General features: G+C 48.8%; 4 protein-coding genes across 20 annotated transcripts; all 4 read left to right on the top strand.

Annotated features, from left to right (window-relative positions):
• Positions 1-163: 163 nt before the first annotated feature.
• tbpl2 (TATA box binding protein like 2) lies at positions 164-3,587 on the top strand. Of its 13 annotated transcripts, none has more exons than XM_085931266.1 (8): positions 164-324; positions 1,085-1,235; positions 1,382-1,526; positions 1,774-1,861; positions 2,121-2,212; positions 2,306-2,491; positions 3,156-3,281; positions 3,370-3,587. In XM_085931266.1, the coding sequence occupies exons 1-8, from the start codon at positions 277-279 to the stop codon at positions 3,467-3,469; spliced, it is 936 nt and encodes a 311-aa protein (XP_085787392.1). In that variant the 5' UTR covers positions 164-276; the 3' UTR covers positions 3,470-3,587. The 13 variants fall into 13 exon arrangements, with proteins under 13 accessions (XP_085787392.1, XP_085787397.1, XP_085787396.1 ...); XM_085931268.1 differs by having other exon boundaries at positions 165-324; positions 1,382-1,550; positions 2,324-2,491; positions 3,187-3,281; XM_085931265.1 differs by having other exon boundaries at positions 165-324; positions 1,382-1,550; positions 2,324-2,491.
• A 116-nt stretch (positions 3,588-3,703) lies between these two features.
• Positions 3,704-8,077, top strand: atg14 (autophagy related 14). 3 transcript variants are annotated; one of them, XM_085931259.1, is made up of 11 exons: positions 3,704-4,180; positions 4,953-5,015; positions 5,078-5,120; positions 5,186-5,267; positions 5,409-5,646; positions 5,725-5,954; positions 6,029-6,146; positions 6,228-6,318; positions 6,421-6,506; positions 6,572-6,746; positions 6,834-8,077. In XM_085931259.1, exons 1-11 carry the CDS (start codon positions 3,891-3,893, stop codon positions 6,954-6,956), a joined length of 1,539 nt encoding a protein of 512 aa, XP_085787385.1. In that variant the 5' UTR covers positions 3,704-3,890; the 3' UTR covers positions 6,957-8,077. The 3 variants fall into 3 exon arrangements, with proteins under 3 accessions (XP_085787385.1, XP_085787387.1, XP_085787386.1); XM_085931261.1 differs by lacking the exon at positions 3,704-4,180 and adding an exon at positions 4,202-4,350; XM_085931260.1 differs by lacking the exon at positions 3,704-4,180 and adding an exon at positions 4,376-4,769.
• A 519-nt stretch (positions 8,078-8,596) lies between these two features.
• Positions 8,597-13,848, top strand: LOC147045623 (uncharacterized). 3 transcript variants are annotated; one of them, XM_085931257.1, is made up of 20 exons: positions 8,597-9,139; positions 9,676-9,750; positions 9,851-9,934; positions 10,036-10,086; positions 10,167-10,277; positions 10,728-10,829; positions 11,146-11,190; positions 11,354-11,416; positions 11,607-11,660; positions 11,738-11,800; positions 11,950-12,012; positions 12,148-12,210; positions 12,274-12,348; positions 12,420-12,482; positions 12,557-12,619; positions 12,689-12,742; positions 12,846-12,908; positions 12,979-13,029; positions 13,105-13,233; positions 13,338-13,848. In XM_085931257.1, exons 1-20 carry the CDS (start codon positions 8,620-8,622, stop codon positions 13,628-13,630), a joined length of 2,085 nt encoding a protein of 694 aa, XP_085787383.1. In that variant the 5' UTR covers positions 8,597-8,619; the 3' UTR covers positions 13,631-13,848. The 3 variants fall into 3 exon arrangements, with proteins under 3 accessions (XP_085787383.1, XP_085787382.1, XP_085787384.1); XM_085931256.1 differs by having other exon boundaries at positions 11,598-11,660; XM_085931258.1 differs by lacking the exons at positions 9,851-9,934; positions 10,036-10,086; positions 10,167-10,277 and having other exon boundaries at positions 11,598-11,660.
• A 939-nt stretch (positions 13,849-14,787) lies between these two features.
• On the top strand, positions 14,788-19,965 carry srp54 (signal recognition particle 54). Its single transcript, XM_085932488.1, has 17 exons — positions 14,788-14,951; positions 15,416-15,485; positions 15,644-15,773; positions 15,971-16,062; positions 16,129-16,213; positions 16,290-16,394; positions 16,471-16,537; positions 16,761-16,818; positions 17,172-17,322; positions 17,389-17,537; positions 17,737-17,837; positions 17,906-17,992; positions 18,094-18,167; positions 18,248-18,356; positions 19,017-19,187; positions 19,264-19,359; positions 19,642-19,965. Exons 3-17 carry the CDS (start codon positions 15,696-15,698, stop codon positions 19,731-19,733), a joined length of 1,515 nt encoding a protein of 504 aa, XP_085788614.1. The 5' UTR covers positions 14,788-14,951; positions 15,416-15,485; positions 15,644-15,695; the 3' UTR covers positions 19,734-19,965.
• Positions 19,966-20,249: the final 284 nt, after the last annotated feature.

The raw sequence follows: 20,249 nt of genomic DNA, 5'->3' as shown, positions 1-20,249 counted from the left end.
TCAATTACTTTCTGAAATCTATCACGATAAAAACCTCAAGCCTTTCCATTGTCTGTAAATTGTGTGTGTGTGTGTGTGTGTGTGTGTGTGTGTGTGTGTGTGTGTGTGTGTGTGTGTGTGTGTGTGTGTGTGTGTGTGTGTGTGTGTGTGTGTGTGTGTGTTTTTTTTTTTTTCCATCATGATGAGATTGGATGCAGCTGGGCCCGTGCTCTTCTTACCTGTCCGGGAGCAATGCAAGGAAAATTCTGGGGAGTCTTGACACGTGCTTGCTGAGTCATGGACGAGTCGGCGCTGGAGCGTTACTTGGATGACTCCTTTGTTAACGTGAGTGGTTGAGCGGCAGTCACGCTCCGCGGGGAGGCGTCCTTCGCTATATCGCGCTTCACTTATTGCGGCCTCACCGCATGGCTGATGGCTTAACATCGCTAGCTAGTTGAATTGCAATTATTCAGAGTTGCTATCACAAGAGGGAGAATCGAAGTGGTGCGCTTTCAATAGCTTCATTGAACAAAAGAAAAGCATTCTTGGCACACCTGCCGGTAGCCTCAAGTCATTTGCCGATTATCAAGTTAATTCAAGTCAAGCTCAAATATTTGTGACGAAAAGCATATTGTTGGCTACTTTGTGGATTTTTTTCTGCTGTGATCACTGCAAATGATTGATAGTGACGGTGAGTGATTAACGATTTATTCCAATCAATCATTGCAAAATTAAGCCATGATGATGAATCATCATCTACAGCAGTGGGAAGGCCGGGCACACCGTCTCCTTGTGTTTCTTATGCACAAACACATAAAGGACAGGTTCGCGCACAGCCGCGATGGGCAACCATTGCTTGTTCATGCTTGGTAGGCCGATTGAAGACTCTAAATTGTTGCTAGGTATGAGTGCGCGTGCGGATGGTTGTTAGTCTCTGTGTGGCCTGCAATTGGTTGGCAATCGGTTCAGGGTGTCCCCTGCCTCCTGCCCGATGACTGCTGGGATAGGCTCCAGCACGCCTGCGACCCCCGTTGGGACAAAGCGGTTCAGAAAATGGACGGATGGATGGATGGAGGGTTAACTGGTGTGTTTTTTTTCTGGGCAGGACTCTGGCTTCCTGGACGGGGAAAATGGCGGCCTCCCGACCTCGGCCGACCCACTCCCGCCCTCCCCGAAGGCAAGCGGTGAACTGAGCGACGACCTGGACCTCAGCTTCCTACCTGACGAGCTGAGTGCCAGCACACAGGATACCGAAGGTACTGGCTACCTGCACTATTGCACGAGTCACCTGCTGGTCCCCTGTAAGTGTCATGACTATGAAGGCAAAATTATGCACAGTGAAAAATAAAGTATGAATAAAAGTACGGGATGCCTTTAATGCAGGTTTGCGTGCATTTGACAGGAGGCGGTGGGAGTGTCGCTGCGACCTCCCACCACGAAAGTGAAGATGAAGAACGACCTTTTTCGTCATCCTCACGGTTGGCAAACGACAGTGCCGTCTTCTGCCCCATGACCCCCATGACGCCCATGACCCCCATGACTGAGAGGTCAGGGATCGTCCCGCAGCTGCAGTACGTCCAGCTACCATATTGAACGTTGTCTCCATAGTGAGCCTGTTCAGGTTCATGCTCTTGACGTCATTAGTGTACATGGTCATGTTTTCCATCCTGTTCCTGTCCATGATCTTTTTCCTGCACACATTCTTGAAGCTGTTCAGGGTGTCCACATTTCTCTTCCTGTTCCTGCTGCATCTGGGCATCCAGTGCATGCTGTCACGGGTGTATGTGTGCGCAGGAACATCGTCTCCACAGTGAACCTGGGTTGTCCGCTGGACCTCAAGTTCATCGCCCTTCAAGCCCGAAATGCAGAGTACAACCCCAAGGTATCAAGCTCACCCAAGACAACCTCAGGAGATGAAGGCTTGAACTCAACCTTGAGCATGTTTAGCTTGGGACGATTAGCTCAACATATTTAGTTTTGTTAACTTTAGCATGTTGAGATCAGCATTTTCTTTTGGACTCCAGGCTTAGCTCGGCCTCTTTACTTTGAGTATGTTTATTTTAAACATGTTGTGCTCACCAGGTTTAGTATATTTAATCTAGCATGTTTACCATTATTAGAGGTGCATTTTGTGCTTCTAGCGCTTCGCCGCAGTCATCATGAGGATCCGAGAGCCCAGAACCACTGCGCTGATCTTCAGTTCCGGGAAGATGGTCTGCACCGGAGCAAAGAGGTTGGTAGGTCTGCATAGTCAAGCAGGTTTGCCTGGGCCTTCCTGCTCCAGTGTCGTCTTTTTTTTTTTTTTTTTTAATTTATTTAAAAACTGCAATATGAGCGCATGCAGTGAGGAACAGTCCCGACTGGCGGCCAGGAAGTACGCCCGCGTGGTGCAGAAGTTGGGCTTCTCCGCTCGCTTCCTGGAGTTCAAGATACAGAATATGGTGGCTAGCTGCGACGTCTGCTTTCCCATCCGTCTGGAGGGCCTGGTCTTGACCCACCAGCAGTTCAGCAGGTCGCAGCTTCCACGCACTTCCTCTCTGTGCAACGTCCTCGCGCATCCTGTTGCTCTGCATCTTCCCGCTCAGTCTTGTTACTGTTCCTGCTGGTGTTCTTCTTGGTGCTCTTGATTGGGCTCGAGTTCTCCATCCTGTCTCTGCCAATCACTTAATTCCTGCAACATATTCTTTATGATCATTTTCCTGTTTCTGCTTGTGTTCTTCAGCCTATTACTCCTTGCTCACGTAGTTTTTACACAGGATCACAATCTTGATTCTACGCATTTAGTACTTGTTTCGGCACAAGCTCTGAATCTCGTGACTGTCGGTGTGCTCAAGTTTATGGTGATGCTGTACATGTTCCTACTCAGGTTCTCAGTGATGTCGCTGATCATCTATCATTATACTCTACACATTCTTGTTCCTGCTCAGGTTTTGCTATCCTGTTTTCAATTTTATTGTACTTGTCATACTCAGCTTCTCAATCTTGTGACTGTTTATGTACTTTATCCTGTTACTCTACATGTTCCTGCTAGAATTCTGTCCTGTTCCTGTTCTCAACATTACTTTTAATCTTGTTTCAAATGAAGTTCTCAATTGCGTTACTCCCCATGTTCTCAACCTGTTCACCGTTCTTGTTCCTGTTACAGTTTCCCATTGACATTGTTGTTTTAATTGAAGGGCTAACTGGACTGTTCTTGCGGCTGTGCAGTTACGAGCCCGAGTTGTTTCCGGGCCTCATCTACCGGATGGTGAAACCTCGAATCGTTCTGCTCATCTTCGTGTCGGGCAAAGTCGTCCTGACTGGTAGGTGTCGGCCAGTCTGGGTGCCTGCAACATTCAATAGGTTACTTGATCAATCAATGATCTGCCAGTCAATTTGCTTTCCTTGCAGGCGCCAAAGAGCGCAGCGAGATCTACGAAGCCTTCGAGAACATCTACCCCATCTTAAGAGGCTTCCGCAAGCAGTGATGTCACTTCCTGCTCATTTGTAAATATTTGGCAATTAGTTTGTCATGTAGCATCAGAACAAAAAAGTAAAATAAATATAAAAAATCTTATGCCATAGGTGTCAATATGCTAATAAACGTTCTTTCTTAATCACGTTCACACCATTAACGTGTATTTGTCACTCTGGAAGAAAAACAAATCTGTTTACACATTGCCATATTTGTTTACGTTCAGTGGAAACCCCGTCCAGCATTGGCTACGTCATGACATAAACAAAACAGAACCCGGAAGTGCGGCACCGAACGCTTTCGCCATTTTTGCTGGCTGGTCACGACCCAAAAAAGTCACGTCACCATGGACGCCTTACGAGCGTTGACGTCGTGGACTAGTTACGTTAGGTGATATATATATATTTAAAATATGTATTGAGGGGGGGAAAAAAGGTTGGGTAATAAACACGCAAGCATGGCAACGTCAGCGGGGCTGCCGCTTCTCGCTGAATACCCAGCAGACCCTTGTCCTGCTGGCAGGCAGCCGCCTGCGCCTACAGCGCCTACAGCGCCTACAGCGCCGCCTCGCACTCATCAGACCGTCCTAGCCGCCGGCGTCATGGTGGAGTCCGTGGATGACGCAGAGGGTCTTTTCGTGGCGGTAGAGCGGTGCCCGCTGTGCAGCACGTCCCGTAGAAGGCTGACGTGTGCCCGTTGCGTGCAGGCCGGAGACTTCGTGTACTTAGACGGCAGAAACGCGGAGAGGTGAGAGCAACGCGGAACTTTGCACACATATTTGGGAATATACGATTCACCTCCGCACAGTACGCCCGTAAACCGATGGATGTGCGGTGTTTGACGCGACGTCATCCGAAATCCAAACCCCCTCTTTACTTCGGCGTCATTGTCACCCTCCAAAACGACAATAAATGATGGTACAACATTCAAACACCACGGCACGGCGCACCTCGCTCGCATCGGCTCGCGGAATCCGTTGAAACATAGCATTAACAAAACACGACATAATGCCAAGCCACTCGTTTCTTTTCTTAAGGATAACCCCGCACTGAAATGTCGTTTCTCGGGTATTGATTTGAAGTTCGCACATTCGACCCACACCCATTGTTTACGTCCGTGTTGTTGTTTTAGCCGAGTCAGTCGCGTTAGCACTGCAGCTAATTGGAGCTCCATTAGCAGTTAGGCACGTAGAGGTGATGACTTGCTGCTATAGTCTTGCAACGTTCAATTTCCCCACAAACTAATCCCTATGACGTAGAATTCAACATGAATGTCACACTTTGGCTTTGACAGCTTTTTAATACTTTCGGAGTTCCGTGACCATGCACAGAGAGTTGTGAGTTTTGCTTTCGTACTGTTTTTTTCTTTGCTTTTTTGCATATTTTATGTTATTTTGTTTTTAACCGGTGTGTCGTGGATGAATTATACACCACTTATGCTTTTCAAAGTGCTTCAGAATTACATTTGGATTGGATGGGACCCTAACTTTTGGTCTTTGTGTCTCGTGTCCACGCCGCAGGTACGCAGACAAGATGGCAAGGCTCAAGACACTGAAAGACGAGAAGGAGCAGCTGCAGCATCGGTGAGATTTCTTGCGCGTCGACTTGTTTGGGTAGTGATCACAGAATTGCCTATACTCCTCAGGGTCGTCCACGGCATGCGCATGAAGTTGCGGACCGACGAGACGGTGAGTCCGAGTTGGAGGTGACGGCGAGGTTGACTCTAAGCGCTTTGTGACTACGCTATGTTCAGAAGTGGAAAATGATGTGGTGCCACGTGAAGATGGAACAGATCAGCCAGGCGCTGACCTGTGCGCGGCAAGAAGTCAAGATCGGTAAGCGGACGCCTGGCGTCATCTCAAGTCCTCACCCGATTCTTGCGTCATCTCTAGACTTAATTGAGTTCAAGTCAAAAGTCACATCACTGTGTGTCACCATGTGTCCTTACGCGTCACCTTGCTACCCCCATCCCGCAGACAAAGAGCTGCTACTTCACTCCCAGGAGGAGCGTCAGCGCCTTCAGCGCCGCGCCAACCGCCACCAGCAGAAGCAGGAGAAAATCGAGCGGCACAACCGGCGTCTGGCCGAACTGCTGGAGCGACGCAAGCGAGAACTGCGCGAGCGACTCACTCAGCTGGCGGCCACGCGCTGTGAGCACATCGCCGAATTGATGGCGCACATCTTCCCCACGCGGGAAGAGAAGGCCTGCAGCAGGTGAGCCACAACAGAAAAGGCCTACTTTTCCACCAAGATGCAGTAAGCATGCTAACGACACGCCGCCACACCCCGCAGAGACCCCGCCGACGTGGCATCCGATTGCGAGGCAGCATTGACGTCCAGCACAGTGAGCGAGCTGGCGGAGGCGCGCAGGACCACCTACCTGTCGGGCCGCTGGATTTGGGACGACCAGAACGGCGAGACCAGCGTCAGCATCGCAGGGCCCGCCGCCACCCTGCCTAGCAACGGAGACTGTTCTGCCTACTACAGCTGGGTGGACGAGAAAAGCGCCAAGCACGGCCTGGGTTGGTGGTGGTCTGCAAGCGCAGCGCGGTCTGATGTGTCTGTTTACCGGTGCCGCCCGCGGTGTCCCTTTCAGAACTGGACCACATCAACCCGGCCCACACAATCAGCGCCGCTCTGTGCTACGCCACGCAGCTGCTCACCGTGTTGTCGCACATCTTGGACGTGGGACTGCCCAAGAAGCTGTGCAACAGGTGGCGCTGCACCAAAACACGCAATAGCTCGCTCCTGACTCGTGACCTCATCCTCAACTTTTTCTTCCCTTCCTCCTCCAGCGAGTTTTGTGGCGACAACCTGAGTCGCTACCGATTCACGCGCGCACTCAGCAAGCTCAACACCAACACGCTGCACCTGTGCTTTTCACAGGTAATTGTGGCGACTGCGCCAGCTTCTACCGCTTCACATAGTTTAAGGACTCAGTCACATTGTTTTTTTTTGGGGGGGGGCTGGATGTCTGGGTGTGTGCAGCATGTGGACTATGACAAGCTCCACCCACACCACACCCTCCGCAACATCATGTTCCTGGTCTCGGCCGACAATGCCAACCTGGGCAGGTGAGCCGGCGACCATATCACGGTCGTCCCGAGAGTGAGCGCTGAGCACGTCCCCTCCGTTTCAGGACGGGTCCGTTTGAGATGAGCGCCGACCTGGAGGAGTCGATGGAGTTGGTGGAGCCCGAGGCCTCGGGAGCTGCCGAGGAGAGCGGAGATGAGGCCGTCACTGACGACGAGACTGACCTCGGCACTGACTGGGAGACCGTGCCCAGTCCGCGATTCTGCGATATACCATCACAGGTACTCTCCACCTTCTATGCGCAACACGTCAGCCACCATTAGGTACAGTTTCAGCACTTGGATCTGAATCCGATGTCCCGCCCACAGCCGATGGATCTCTCCCAGAGTGCGCTTCAGGTGTCCCAGCCGTCCATCATCACCGGAGGGATGATCTCATCTGCGGCGGCCTCCTTCACATCCTGGGTCCGAACGTACACAGGCCAGCGCTGACCTGTCCACATTTGGCCCTTACAAGATGGATGGAGGGTGGTGTTGTGCAGCAAGTCGCTCCTGACTTGTCCTGGAGGCCGTGCAGTGCCAATGGAATGTTCTTTCTAACCTTTTCCAACCTAGAAGTTCTAGAAGGCAGGCCGAGGAGGGGCTGTGACATCACCGTCACACTCGTTGGCATTTCTTTGGCGGGGTGGCATCGGACTTTGCTGCACTTTTTTCTAACCTTGCGTCTGAAATTTCTAAACGTTGCCCAACGGCTGAAAATACTGCGGGCCATCAACCAATTTATGTGGATGTGGCGAATTGTCATTTCTTTATGGGTTGTTTTTTGGAATTTTGAAGTGGGTGTAAGGGATAGGGGTGTACCGATATCAGATTTAGGTATAAGGTCAAAACCAGCATTATGTTAAGGTATCAGGTTTTCCTGGAGAGTGTCGATACTAGCCACTGATACTTAATCTAAGTCCTCTTCAGCAGTAGTTGGCGCGATACCGCAGCAGTTTGACACATCAGCAAATTGTCTGCATCAGAAAAAAAACTTGTTTGCAATCTTTTCTTAGTGTGTTAAATGACATTTCTAACGTCTGTAGGGAATAGTACTCAACGAGCAAATACTTGCACTGGTATATAAAACATCTCTCATAGAGATGTCCACCTCAATTCGAGCGCATTCGTCCCGTTATAGGAAGTTCACAATCGGGTATCATCACTGTGTTAAGTTGGTGGTCAAGGACACGTGTAGTAATGTTAACAAAAGATTTCTACTTATTTAAGCAGAAAATATTTCACGTGTTTTTCCCCCCCAACGTCTTGCTTTGGCTTTGTAATGCTTTGACAAAGTTCACCAGACCTGAGACTTGTACTGGCATGTGCTTCGGGTCCACAAAGAAGCCAGTGTGTAAAAGAAGGGCAGCGTCCCGAAGAGCCTCGATGCTTCGGCTGCGTCTCACTACGTTACATCAGCCAAGCAGCTGACGGCAAGAGCCAGCCTATTGATTGATGCCCATTGGAATGGAAAAGTGACTTTATTTGACCGCAGACTTTCATAGTCATCATGGATGAATATTTGCTGTCACTATGGAATGTTCTTTTTTAATAAAGAACTTTTTTGTTTTTTATTCTTCACTTTACATCATCCCAGCCTCAATACGAGTGATAGTCAAAAATTGAAATAACTTAGTCATCGTTTTGAACAGTATATTACAGTGTTTTGTACTATAGTGTAGTGTAGTTAGTCGATTGATAGTGTAGGAGTAAATAGTAATAGCACAATAGAGTAATTTAGTGCTAGTGTGATGTAGTACGGTATTGTCATAGTATAGTAGGCAGTGCAGTAATAGCATAGTAAATACTAGTGGTGTAGCCACTATCACGCTTTAACTAGTTGTAGTCTATTACTACAGTAGTTGGGCACAATGTCCTACCTCACAGCAAGAGAGTTGTAACTTAGTGATAGGAAACGGTGGTAGTTTAGCAGCCATACCAGTTATAAAATGTAAACGAGTAGATTAGCAGATTAGGATGTTAGCTATGTTTGGTATGTGCAGAAACTGCATCAGAAGCCTAGTGGGTCACATGATCTGTAATCTGCACACAAATATCACTTTGATGCACACTCACGTGACACAGGTGCATTGTGGGACATGTAGATGCCGTCCAAATGGTTGCCATGAAGTTTTGTGCAGCTTCTGTGGTTCTGATTCTGCTCATTGGCCAGTCAGAAGTCTTTGGTCTGCTTCCCACCTGGGAGCGGGACCGCTCCTTCAGGACACAGGACTCAACTGTGCCCCCTGAACTGCCCGTCATCTGGACTGAGCTGCTGGGCTTGAGACAGCTGGTGCTCAGTCTACAGGCGGCGGTGGTGGACCAACGTCAGTCCCTCAGGACCTCCGAGAGCCGCATGAGGGATGGACAGGAGGTGGTGGAGAAGCAGAGACAACAGCTGGATGCCATGCACATCCAGATGGATGTGGACCGGATGCTAGTCCTCAGTCTACAGGCAGCTTCGGTGGACCAGCACAACGCCCTCCGGACTATTGAGACCCGCCTAAGGGACAGTGAGGAGGTGGCAGAGAAGCAGAGACAGGTTTTGGACTCACTGCAAGTCCAGGTGGAGGCAGACAAGAAGATGCTGAGCGAAATCAATGCTGATCTTAAAAAGAGGGAAGAGCACAGGCAAGGTAAGTCCACTTAGACGATTCCAGTGAACATTTAGACCACGTGAGGCCACTCAGACCGCGTGAGTCCTGTTATTCCATGCAGGCCCACCAAGAACATGTACCTCTAACTTCACTTAGATCCTGTGCTGTGGATGATCTAAATGGGACAGGCTAAACCTAAGCACGTGGTCTGGTTGAGACTGCCCCCTTACACGTTTTTCAGTGTCCAGACTTTCTTTAGTTCTGAAACATCAAGTTTGTGAAATGTTGACCACTGCTCCAAACACCTCTCCTCAAAAAACAAGCTAGTGAATAGGGGCTCTTAGGAAGTCCTGTATCCCCGAGTGCCCACGCAGTTTCTATCGGGGGTTCCCGTTGTCACTGATATGGACAACCCCTTGAGCAGCCAGCAACAGCTAGTAGGAAGCCCAATGTAGGCGTTCTCATTCATATGGACCAGTGTCCATCTGTCTTTGTATTGCTTGCCTCTCTTGCACAATCTCACGGTCCAGGTGAGATAATTGACGGTAACAAATGTTTGATTGTGTGGTTCTCAGAGGAAGTGTCAAGGCTGCAGTCCAGAGTGAATGTCAGTGAAGGTTCTGTGGAGGACTTGAAGAGGAAGACAACAGGTGAGTCAAATCCTTTGTCTGACCGACATCCGACAACTGGTGTCTAACCACGACAATGACATCCACTGACTTGTTGCAAACCATGACAAATATTACCCAGCCCTGGCGGGTGACCTTCCCTTCCTGAGGATGAGGCTGAGGGCCAGCGAGAGCGCCTTAGACCAGCTCAAAAGGAAGAGCTCAGGTTAGGTTGTAAAAGTTCAGAGATCAAGGCAGCCAATTGGAGCCAGCCAATTGGAGCCAGCCTCACAAATCACATAACATCAATTTACGGTGTCCTTACAGTTCTGGCATCTCGACTTTGCCTGGTGGAAAATCTGAGGAAGAGGAGCTCAGGTGAACATCCCTTCCTGGGTCCTGTTCCCTGTTACAGGTTGAGTAGAACCTTAGGCTCAAAATTGTTTTCTTCTTTCCAGTAGCGGACACTGAAGTCCAAGTCCATCAGAACTCCAGCCAGGGTCAGACGACGGCCTTAATTTCAGAAAAAGACGACCAACGGCAGGAGACAAAGTCCCGTGCGGAAACCGGTTAGACTCCTGATTTTAGTTTGACAAACTTTGACATCAGTCTCTCATAGTCTTGCTGACCACGTTCTGTAAAGACGATGTTAGTCTGCTTGGATTGCTCCAATGTCCACTTGCAGTGGCACAGGTGTCAAACTTTGGTCCCGGAGGGCCATTTTAGATGTTTCCCCTCCTCCAACACACCTGATTCAAATGATCACAATTGTTATCAGGCTCCAGCAGAGCTTACTGGTGAGGGGATCATTAGAATCAGGTGTGAGCAGAATTTGACACCTGTGACTTATCCCATAATACACAAGCTTCCCATGACAATCGGAGTACAGTTGCACAATGTGAGTCTACTGAAATAAACCACAAGGCCACCTTGACCATGTAGGCCTATTTACTTCCCTACTTACTACTCCCCACTAAGGTCTGAGGTCTTCATGTTGGCATCAACTTGCTGTTTTACAGATTCATCGAATATACACCAAAACATGAGTGTTTTCCATGCTCAACTACTGCACCTCAAGGGCAAAATGATGACAGGTGAACAACACCTACAGGACATTAGAGGTAACTATGCTTTGGAAGTCCTTTGCAGGTTTGGCCTCTGGGGGTCTAGAATGTGAAGATCTGGACTCCACAGTTCTTATCTTCTGGAAGTTTAGACTCTGGAGGCCCAGACTGGGGAATTTTAGATTCTGAGGGAATGGACTACAAGTTGAAACTGTGGAGGTGTTAAGTCTGTAGGCCTTGACTTGGCGATGGGTCAAGAGGTTTTGACTCTGCAAGTCTGTAGTTTGAAGGCTAGACTCTGGGGGTCTCGATGCTCTGGAGGGCTTGTTTGTCTGGGGTCAAAACTCTGGTTTCACGCGTTGTTTGCTTTCAGCTGCCGTAGTGAACACGCTGAATGACACAGCGACACAAAGAGAAAGTAAGCACACAATCACTTTGTGCACCCGCGTGTGTGTGTGTGTGTGTGTGTGTGTGTGTGTGTGTGTGTGTGTGTGTGTGTGTGTGTGTGTGTGTGTGTGTGTGTGTGTGTGTGTGTGCGTGTGTGCGTGTGTGTTTGTCACTGAGATGGTTCTGGTCTGCAGGGTTGGAGGTGCAAATTAATGTGGTGAAAAATCATGTGAAAGACCTGTGGACAGAAATATCAGGTAAGGTTCATAAAGGTCCTGGAAAGAGAACCTCAGTCAACTGTCTACAGTTGACTGAGGTTCTCTAGAGGCCTGTACTCTGAAGGTCTTGAGTCTACAGGCCTCAAGTCTGGAGATTAGAAACTCCAAGATACTGCAAGCAGTTCTGGTCAGGGTCTCTATGTTGACATTAACTTTTCAGTCAAATCAGGTCAACTTTCCAACATGGAAGCGCAACTGGCTAACGGCTGCAACAACACCGCAGGTATACTAACACTATTTGCATGTTAGCATGCTAATATGCAAGCTAATAGCTGATTGGATGCCACGTCCCACTTGAAGCTCTTGAAGGCAACGTGAAGATGGCTGAAGCTCATGTGGAGAAGCTGAAGGTTCTCAGCTCAGGTTAGTCATACTCTTCATATAATAATTAAAAAGAGTACTGGTAAAAGTATGGTCCCCCGTGGGACCCCACATGAAGTTAAATGTCACTCAAGTTGTTATTCTGTTCTCCTATCACTCATGTTGTTCTTATGTTGACAATTTGTGTGTAGCGTTGGAGGTTCGTCTCAACGTCAGTGAGAGACTTCTTGAAGAACTCAAGACTGAATGCACAGGTGTTTGTGCGTGCGTGTGTGTGTGTGCGTGCGTGCGCACGTGCGCTAATGTGTTGTCACTATCATGTTTTTATGTCAGTACTTTTGTTCTCATGTTACTGTGTGACTATTGTGTTGTTGATTTTACGTGTGCAGCATTGGATGGGCGAATGAATGTCAGTGAGAAATTTCAGGAACAACTCAAGACCGAAAGCAGAGGTGTGTGTGTGTGGGGGGGGGGGCGGTCCTGTATAAGTGTAACAAGTGTTTAACTGACGTAAGGCGAGTTGTTGATGGTCACGGAAAGACTGAAACTCACAGAAGCTCAAGTGGGGGATCTGTGGATGAAGAATACAGGTGATGAAAGCATGTGAATTTGCATGCATCATCATCATCATTCTCATCACTACTGTTGTTACATCCTTCAGCTGAGACAACACGAGTTTCCAACGTAGAGTCACGATTGACTGACAGCATCCACAACACTGCAGGTAATGTGGCTCTCATGTCATTTCATCTCATATCATCTCATTTCGTTCTCATGCTGTCATCTCGCCATGTGTAGCCGTGGAGTTCCGACTGAACATCACTGAAAAAGTTCTTGAAGAACTCAAGACTGAGTGCACAGGTTTGTATGACAATGTGAGGAACTTGCATGGCACGTCATTATGATTGTTGCTGTTCTAATGTTATTCAGCTCGGACAACGCACCTTTCTAACGTGGAGTTTCAACTGACGCACAACACTGAAGGTAACCCTCATGTTGATCTCAGGTCACTTATTTTCTTTTCATAAGACAGTCATCTTAATAATTGCGCTCTCATATTCTCATGTTACTCATTTTGTTCCGTCAGTGTTGCTGAGAAGGTTAAACATGAGCGGCCAGAAGATGAACGACTTGAAGGAGACAACTGAAGGTCACACAGGCACAGTGTGTTAATGTTTGTGTGTGTACTTGCGTTTCTCAAGTTGATGACGTCCCCGCAGATTTGATGTTACGCTTGCACGTTTTGGAGCAGCATGGCAGACAGACATCAGGTTGTAGAGTTGTGTGCTTGGTTGATTGTGCATGACGATGATGTTATTATCGATGGCATTGATGATCGTCGGCAGGTGAGACCAAGGTGGCCTTTGCCGCCGCGCTGACAGATTCGGGATCTGTGGGACCCTTCGACCAGGAGACCACTTTGATCTTCTCCAAGGTTTTTACCAATATCGGACGCGCTTACGACGAGACCTCGGGTGAGCTTTGATAACTCGCCGTCCTTAAGATGATGATGTTGATGGTGATGACACGATGGCAATGACAACGATGTAACCAAAGATTGGTCGGCCATTTTGCCCAGGTGTGTTCACAGCCCCCGTGGGCGGCATTTACGTGTTCAGTTTCACGGCGGCGGACTTCCTGAAAGGCTACATGGGCGTCACCCTGTACCGCAACCAGCAGCCCATCGTCTCTAGCCTGGACCTCAACGACCACGGCGGCTATGCGTCGGCCACCAACGGCGCGCTAATCCCTCTGGAGCCGGGAGACCGCGTACGTCTCAGCCTGCCAGCGAGCTACAGACTATATGACGACATGCGCAGCTTTAGCGTCTTTAGCGGATTCCTGCTTTTCCAACTGGAGGCCGACCAATAAACTGTCTTCATCTGCTTGTAAACAACGTGACATAATTGATCATACCCAGAAACAACAACAAGCTAACATGTTAACATAATATGCGATATATGCTAGCCACTATCCATGTTAACATGCTTACATTTGTGTTAATGTCACGCAATAGTGTTTTACTCTGGAACAATGTGACATGCTAATGTGCTAACATCCATGCCCAACAGTGGGCCTCATTCACTAATAAATGCATAAAAATGTTTAGACGTTAAACGTTTGGGTCTGCCAGGTCGGACCGGCATCTTCCCCCACCATCGGAGCCAACCCACCACCAGGTGGTGATCAGTTGACAGCTCCGCCCCTTTCTTCACCCGAGTGTCCAAAACATGCGGCCGCAAATCCGATGACACGACTACAAGGTCGATCAACGAACTGCGGCCTAGGGTGTCCTGGTGCCAAGTGCACACATGGACACCTTTATGCTTGAACATGGTGATCATTATAGAAAATTTGTGTCGAGCACAGAAGTCCAATAATAGAACACCGCTCGGGTTCAGATCGGGGGGGGGCCGTTCCTCCCAATCACGCCCCTTCCAGGTCTCACTGTCATTGCCTACGTGAGCATTGAAGTCACCCAGTAGAACGATGGAGTCCCCAGAAGGAGCGCTCTCCAGCACTTCCTCCAGGGACTCTAAGAAGGGTGGGTACTCTGAGCTGCCGTTCGGTGCATAGACACAAACAACAGTCAGGACCCGTCCCCCCCACCCGAAGGCGGAGGGAGGCTACCCTCTCGCTCACCGGGGTGAACCCCAATGTGCAGGCGCCCAGCCGGGGGGCAATAAGTATGCCAACACTATTATAGAAAGAAATGTGTTAATTACCCGAGCCAATTATTATTATATATAATAAATTGGGGGGGGTTGCGGGGTTGTGTAGTTGTATTGTTTGATGTGTATGGGTTGTTTCCACGGGATGTTGAAAAAAAAAAAAACAGATCAGTTTGTGTGTGTGTGTGTGTGTGTGGGGGGGGGGGGGGGGGGGGGGGGGGGGTGCGGCCGAGAAGGGACGATTCGTTGAACGAATCTTTTGAGTGAACTGATTCTAAAGATTCAGTTCACCTAAAAGAACTGGAATTCACATCATTACTGCCTTCAAACACGAGAGGCAGTTGCGCGTCGCACTATCACTTGGGTCGGTAGGTGGCGACCCGGAGACGTGAGCGTGTGCGCGGTACATAACGAAGAAGGAAAGACCACGCTAACTTCCGGATTAGTGCACTGATGACGAGCAGCCTGAGCTAGCAACTGTGACGGAGGCACAAACTAAGTCGGGAGTGAAAAGATTTCAGGTGGGACTCAGGAGCCTTTTCTTGTCTTTTCTTGCGTATTTGTTCGCTTGGGTTGATTTTGCCTGGACTGCCTCCGCGCGACATGCGAGGTAATTGCTAACTTAGCATTGGTTAGCTGGCTGTTTGTGTCTCGACAAGACGTGCCTGCCAGTCGAGCATTTGTAATCACTCGTCAGCCACTGACTGAAATGTAAATTTGAAGAACAAATTCCAACGGTAATATTTATGACCTCAGGTGGTCATTAGTTGACTGCGCCAAACATTTTGGTGACACGTGAACGTCACAATCTGTGGTTGGTTGTTTTCCAGCTTGTTCCTTTTTTTTCCCGTTTAACTGGCATTGGTGATTAACTACGTCCATCTATACAAGCAGTAGAGAGAACGAAAAGATGGATGGATGGAATGTGAAGTAGTTCTACCGTTCCCATGGTGACGTTCGGTTGCACGGTACTTTAATTATTCAGTGTACAGAAGTGTTGGTCCACTCATCTTGTCAGCTGATCCGCTTGATCGAGCGTCCTCCGCCGCCTGTATGTAAGTATCGTTTCATATCCATCACGTTCATTTTAGTCCCCATTTTTTCGACTTTAAATTTGCGTGTCAACATCACCATGTGTTTATCTGAATCCTGAAATGTATAACATGCGTGTATAACACATCAAAGCGTGTGTGTATACGTATTTCCTGAGCAGAGGCGCAAGCGTTTAACGCGGACGGTGCGGGCGCGCAGCATCAGACGTCATCATGGTGCTCGCCGATCTGGGACGCAAGATCACATCGGCGCTGAGGTCGCTCAGCAACGCCACCATCATCAATGAAGAGGTAGTGCACCTGAATTTCTGCCCTTGCAGCACATCTTTTTGGTTTCAATATCTCATCCATTGCGGTGGCATTCAGAGCCAAAAAGAGGAGCATTGTGTCTGTGTCCACTACCCGGCCAGGGACCTGATGGTCCACGAGATCAAGATTCGTATATTGCCGGTCAAGCATTAGGCCTCACTTTTGTCTCCTCCCGCCAGGTCCTCAACTCCATGCTGAAGGAGGTGTGCGCCGCCCTCCTGGAGGCTGATGTCAACATCAAGCTGGTCAAGCAGTTGCGAGAGAACGTCAAGTGAGATTGAGACAAACGCGCAGCTCGTGCTTCCCCTTTGACATCCCGACGCTTTTGTCCTCGCAGGGCTGCCATCGATCTGGAGGAGATGGCGTCGGGTCTGAACAAGAGGAGGATGATCCAGCACGCAGTCTTCAAGGAGCTGGTCAAGGTCAGAGTGGCACAAAAAAAAGAGATGACGCAATTGGCGGCAGTGGCGTGGAGCCTTTGTTGTTTTATGCCCGCAGCTGGTGGACCCTGGCGTGAAGGCGTGGACACCCTCCAAAGGCAAGAACAACGTCATCATGTTTGTGGGCCTGCAGGGCAGCGGCAAGACCACAACTTGCTCCAAGGTGCCACCTTGCTCACTTTCCACACAACTCATCTTGGCAATAATAACCGAAATCAAGATTGAGTCTTGCCTTGCAGCTGGCGTATTACTACCAGCGTAAAGGCTGGAAGACGTGCCTCATATGTGCCGACACCTTCCGAGCCGGTAAGCCACGCACTCAGTAGTTTAGGCAGATTCTAATGTTTTGTCAGAGAAATATGAATAAGTTAACTTGTTTTTTGCATCCTTTATAATTTGATACAAAGGCTTTGTTGAGTAGTTGAGCTTTAAATCTGATACTTTTTTTGGGGGGGGGGGGTCTAATTTCGATCATTAAAATGGCAAGGCCCTATGCTTGACGCTCACTGGCGGTCTCTCCTGTCCTCAGGCGCTTTCGATCAGCTCAAGCAGAACGCCACCAAGGCCAGGATACCCTTCTACGGCAGGTGAGACAGAGGGAACCCCACGCATGTTCGTGGCGGACATTTTTTGTCCAAATTCATGTCCAGGGAGTAGCATATGTTGCAAGTGACATGTTGGGATGTTGTATTGTAAAGTTTAGCCTCGTCTAGTCTTGACCGTTGGTGCATGATTTTGTTCTGGTGAAATCAAACCTCGTAGACGAGTTGAGAATTTCAAGTATTTTAGGATCTCGCTCAGTTGAATTCCGATTCGTCCTGCCGCTGTGTCGTCGTTGCCTTGCGGATCCTCATCCGTGTTGTATTCAGGTTGCAGTTGTGTCATCACGCGTGTTGCCTTCAGGTTTTCCCTGCCTGGTGTCACCTTTTGTTGCCTTTAGTTATACAGAAATGGATCCAGTGGTGATTGCAGCGGAGGGCGTGGACAAGTTCAAAGGCGAGAACTTTGAGATCATCATCGTAGACACCAGCGGACGCCACAAACAGGAAGACTCGCTCTTCGAGGAGATGCTGCAAGTCTCCAACGCCGTGGTGAGTGCTCAGCTCGGCTTCTCAACCTCCACCGTCAGTTATCCTCAGCAGCATTTGTCTCCATAGCAACCCGACAACATTGTCTATGTGATGGACGCGTCCATTGGTCAGGCCTGCGAGTCTCAGGCCAAAGCCTTCAAGGACAAAGTGGACGTGGCCTCAGTCATCGTCACCAAGCTGGACGGACACGCCAAAGGAGGCGGAGCTCTCAGCGCGTAAGCAGAAAAATAGCAGTGTAGAATTTTTTAGATTTAGAAAAAAATCCAATAATTGATTAATTGGCTGATTTAATGGTTTTTTTCATCTTACCCTATCGGCCAGTCAGCATCAAAGATGCAATTAACATACGATAAATCTTAATGGCACCATCTTTTTTCGAGCTTCTTGTGTAACGGGCGGCCGTTTTGGTGTCAGGGTGGCAGCAACCCGCAGTCCCATCATCTTCATTGGCACGGGCGAGCATATTGACGACTTCGAACCCTTCAAGACACAGCCGTTCGTCAGCAAGCTACTCGGTACGATGTCCCGTCAAAGGGCCACAAGCAAGCTGGCCTCCCGTCTCACCGCTTTCCTCTTCCGACAGGCATGGGCGACATCGAGGGCCTGATCGACAGAGTCAATGAGCTCAAGCTGGACGACAATGAGGAGCTGATCGACAAGCTCAAACACGGTGAGGAGGCCTTGCGCGGGGTCGGCGGCGTGCCGCCTATGCGTTGCTCCTCGTCCCGCCGCAGCGTGGGACGGCTTTGATGTGGACTCTCTGACCTTCAGGCCAGTTCACCCTCAGAGACATGTATGAGCAGTTCCAGAACATCATGAAGATGGGGCCCTTTGGACAGATCATGGTGAGCCCTCTCACAGGACCACCTGCTGGCATTTTGAGCACCAACTACATCGCAAGCCATGTGTGCGTGCGTGTGCACAGGGTATGATTCCGGGCTTTGGAACGGACTTCATGAGCAAAGGAAACGAGCAGGAATCCATGGCCAGGCTGAAGAAACTCATGACCATCATGGACAGTATGAATGACCAAGGTAATGCTCAATGACATTTTGCTTCTGCTCTGTTATTCTTTGCTTCTGTGCCGCGATTCTTTGCACTCATGGAAATCCCACCCACCCACACGTCACGTTTGTGTCAAAACCGCAATCAAAGAAACTGGGAGCAGAATCAAAGAATAGCCGAGCAGAAGCAAAATGTCAAGGAGTGCAATCAACACCATTTACACCATTTTTTTAAAAATCTGGCATTTTTTATTTGAATTCTTTTTTCTTTTTCCGGTTTGGTATTTTGAATTGGTATTGTTTGCTTGCGACTTGATATTTTTTGCTTGCGTTTTAAAAAGTCTTCTTTCAACTTATTGACACAAAATAAACACCATAGATGCGCTCCGACTGGCCGTTCGCGCCCGCGCTGTTCGTAGCAGAACGCGTTGCAGATAGCTGTGGACGGTTCGCACATAATTAAACGGAGTTGCAGGTGATCCAAAACTGATGAAAATTTACTGATGGTCGCTGTCTGTTAACAACCAAAGACAACAGAAATGCAGTTGCAGACGACAACTGAAAAATAGTTGCAGGTGTCGGGGACAACAACTCACAATACATTTGACAAATCAAACGAGTTGCACACGGCTCAACAACGCCATAGTGTCAGCCTCACGGTAACCGCCCGAGTGACTGCATCATGTGCAGAGTTGGACAGCAAGGATGGCGCTAAGCTGTTCAGCAAGCAAGCCAACCGCATACAACGGGTGGCCCGCGGGGCGGGCGTGGCCACGCGGGACGTTCAAGAACTTCTCACCCAGTACACCAAGTTCGCCCAGATGGTCAAGAAGATGGGCGGCATCAAAGGCCTGTTCAAAGGTGACGCCTCACTCGGGACCGGCTGCCTCTATCACGCGTCTTGTAACCCGTGTCCGGTTTGCCTGTACGGGTTCAGGAGGTGACATGTCCAAGAACGTCAACCCTTCGCAGATGGCCAAACTCAACCAGCAGATGGCCAAGATGATGGACCCCCGTGTGCTTCACCATATGGGTAATGCTCCGTCACATAGTTAGCGAGTCCCAGAGGGTCTCATCCACGCTCTCAGTAATGACAAACAGGTGCCACAGGCATTGTGTCTCTTGGGATCGCAGCTGGTGAATTGCAACCTGTCTGCTTTTGTATAGAACATTACATTTTGTGTATTAAGATGAAACTTTTCTAAAATAGCTGGCAATCCATGAGTTGAGTGGCTACTTTTAGGTTTGTATTTGGAAGAAACACCAAATTGAGTTGACTTGACTTTGTCCCGCCTCTGACTTGCACACTTTGCAGGTGGCATGCAAGGCCTGCAGTCGATGATGCGACAGTTCCAGCAAGGGGCGGCAGGAAACATGAAAGGCATGATGGGATTCAACAATATGTGAGCTGCACGCCACCACGACAACCGTCGTCCTCTGGATGGAAGAGCTTTTTTTTTTTTTTTTTTTTAAATTCTGATGAAGACGCTGTGCCTCGGCTGGACGATGGGTGTGGCAAATAAAGTTTCTATTGGTCCATTAATCTTGTTCTGCAATCGGAAGTCATGTGAGCTGAGTGACGTCATAAATCGTGAAAGTTTTCACAATGAAATATAAAAATTTCCCATTCTCAAATCGGCTCTTTTGTTTGTGTGGGATTCTTTCAATATGATTTTTTTTCTTTATCATTTTCCTGTCTGACTCAAAGATCTGTGTACTAACCTTGAAAAAGAATAATGAAATTTACGATTGGACTTTGTTAATAAAATCCTCAAAATATAGCCTTACCTGATGTTTGACAAAATACTAGTTTGCAAATGGCCGACTTTCTTTTAAAATAATTTAGGTGTGTGTGTGTGCGTGTGTGTGTGCGTGTGCGTGTGCGTGTGTGTGTGTGTGTGCTCGTTGCAGAACCACTGGGTC

The sequence above is a fragment of the Syngnathus leptorhynchus genome, chromosome 15 (assembly GCF_054491065.1).
Source record: "Syngnathus leptorhynchus isolate UIUO chromosome 15, UIUO_Slep, whole genome shotgun sequence".
Lineage (NCBI taxonomy): Eukaryota > Metazoa > Chordata > Actinopteri > Syngnathiformes > Syngnathidae > Syngnathus > Syngnathus leptorhynchus.
This window is presented reverse-complemented; position numbering and strand designations above follow the sequence as displayed.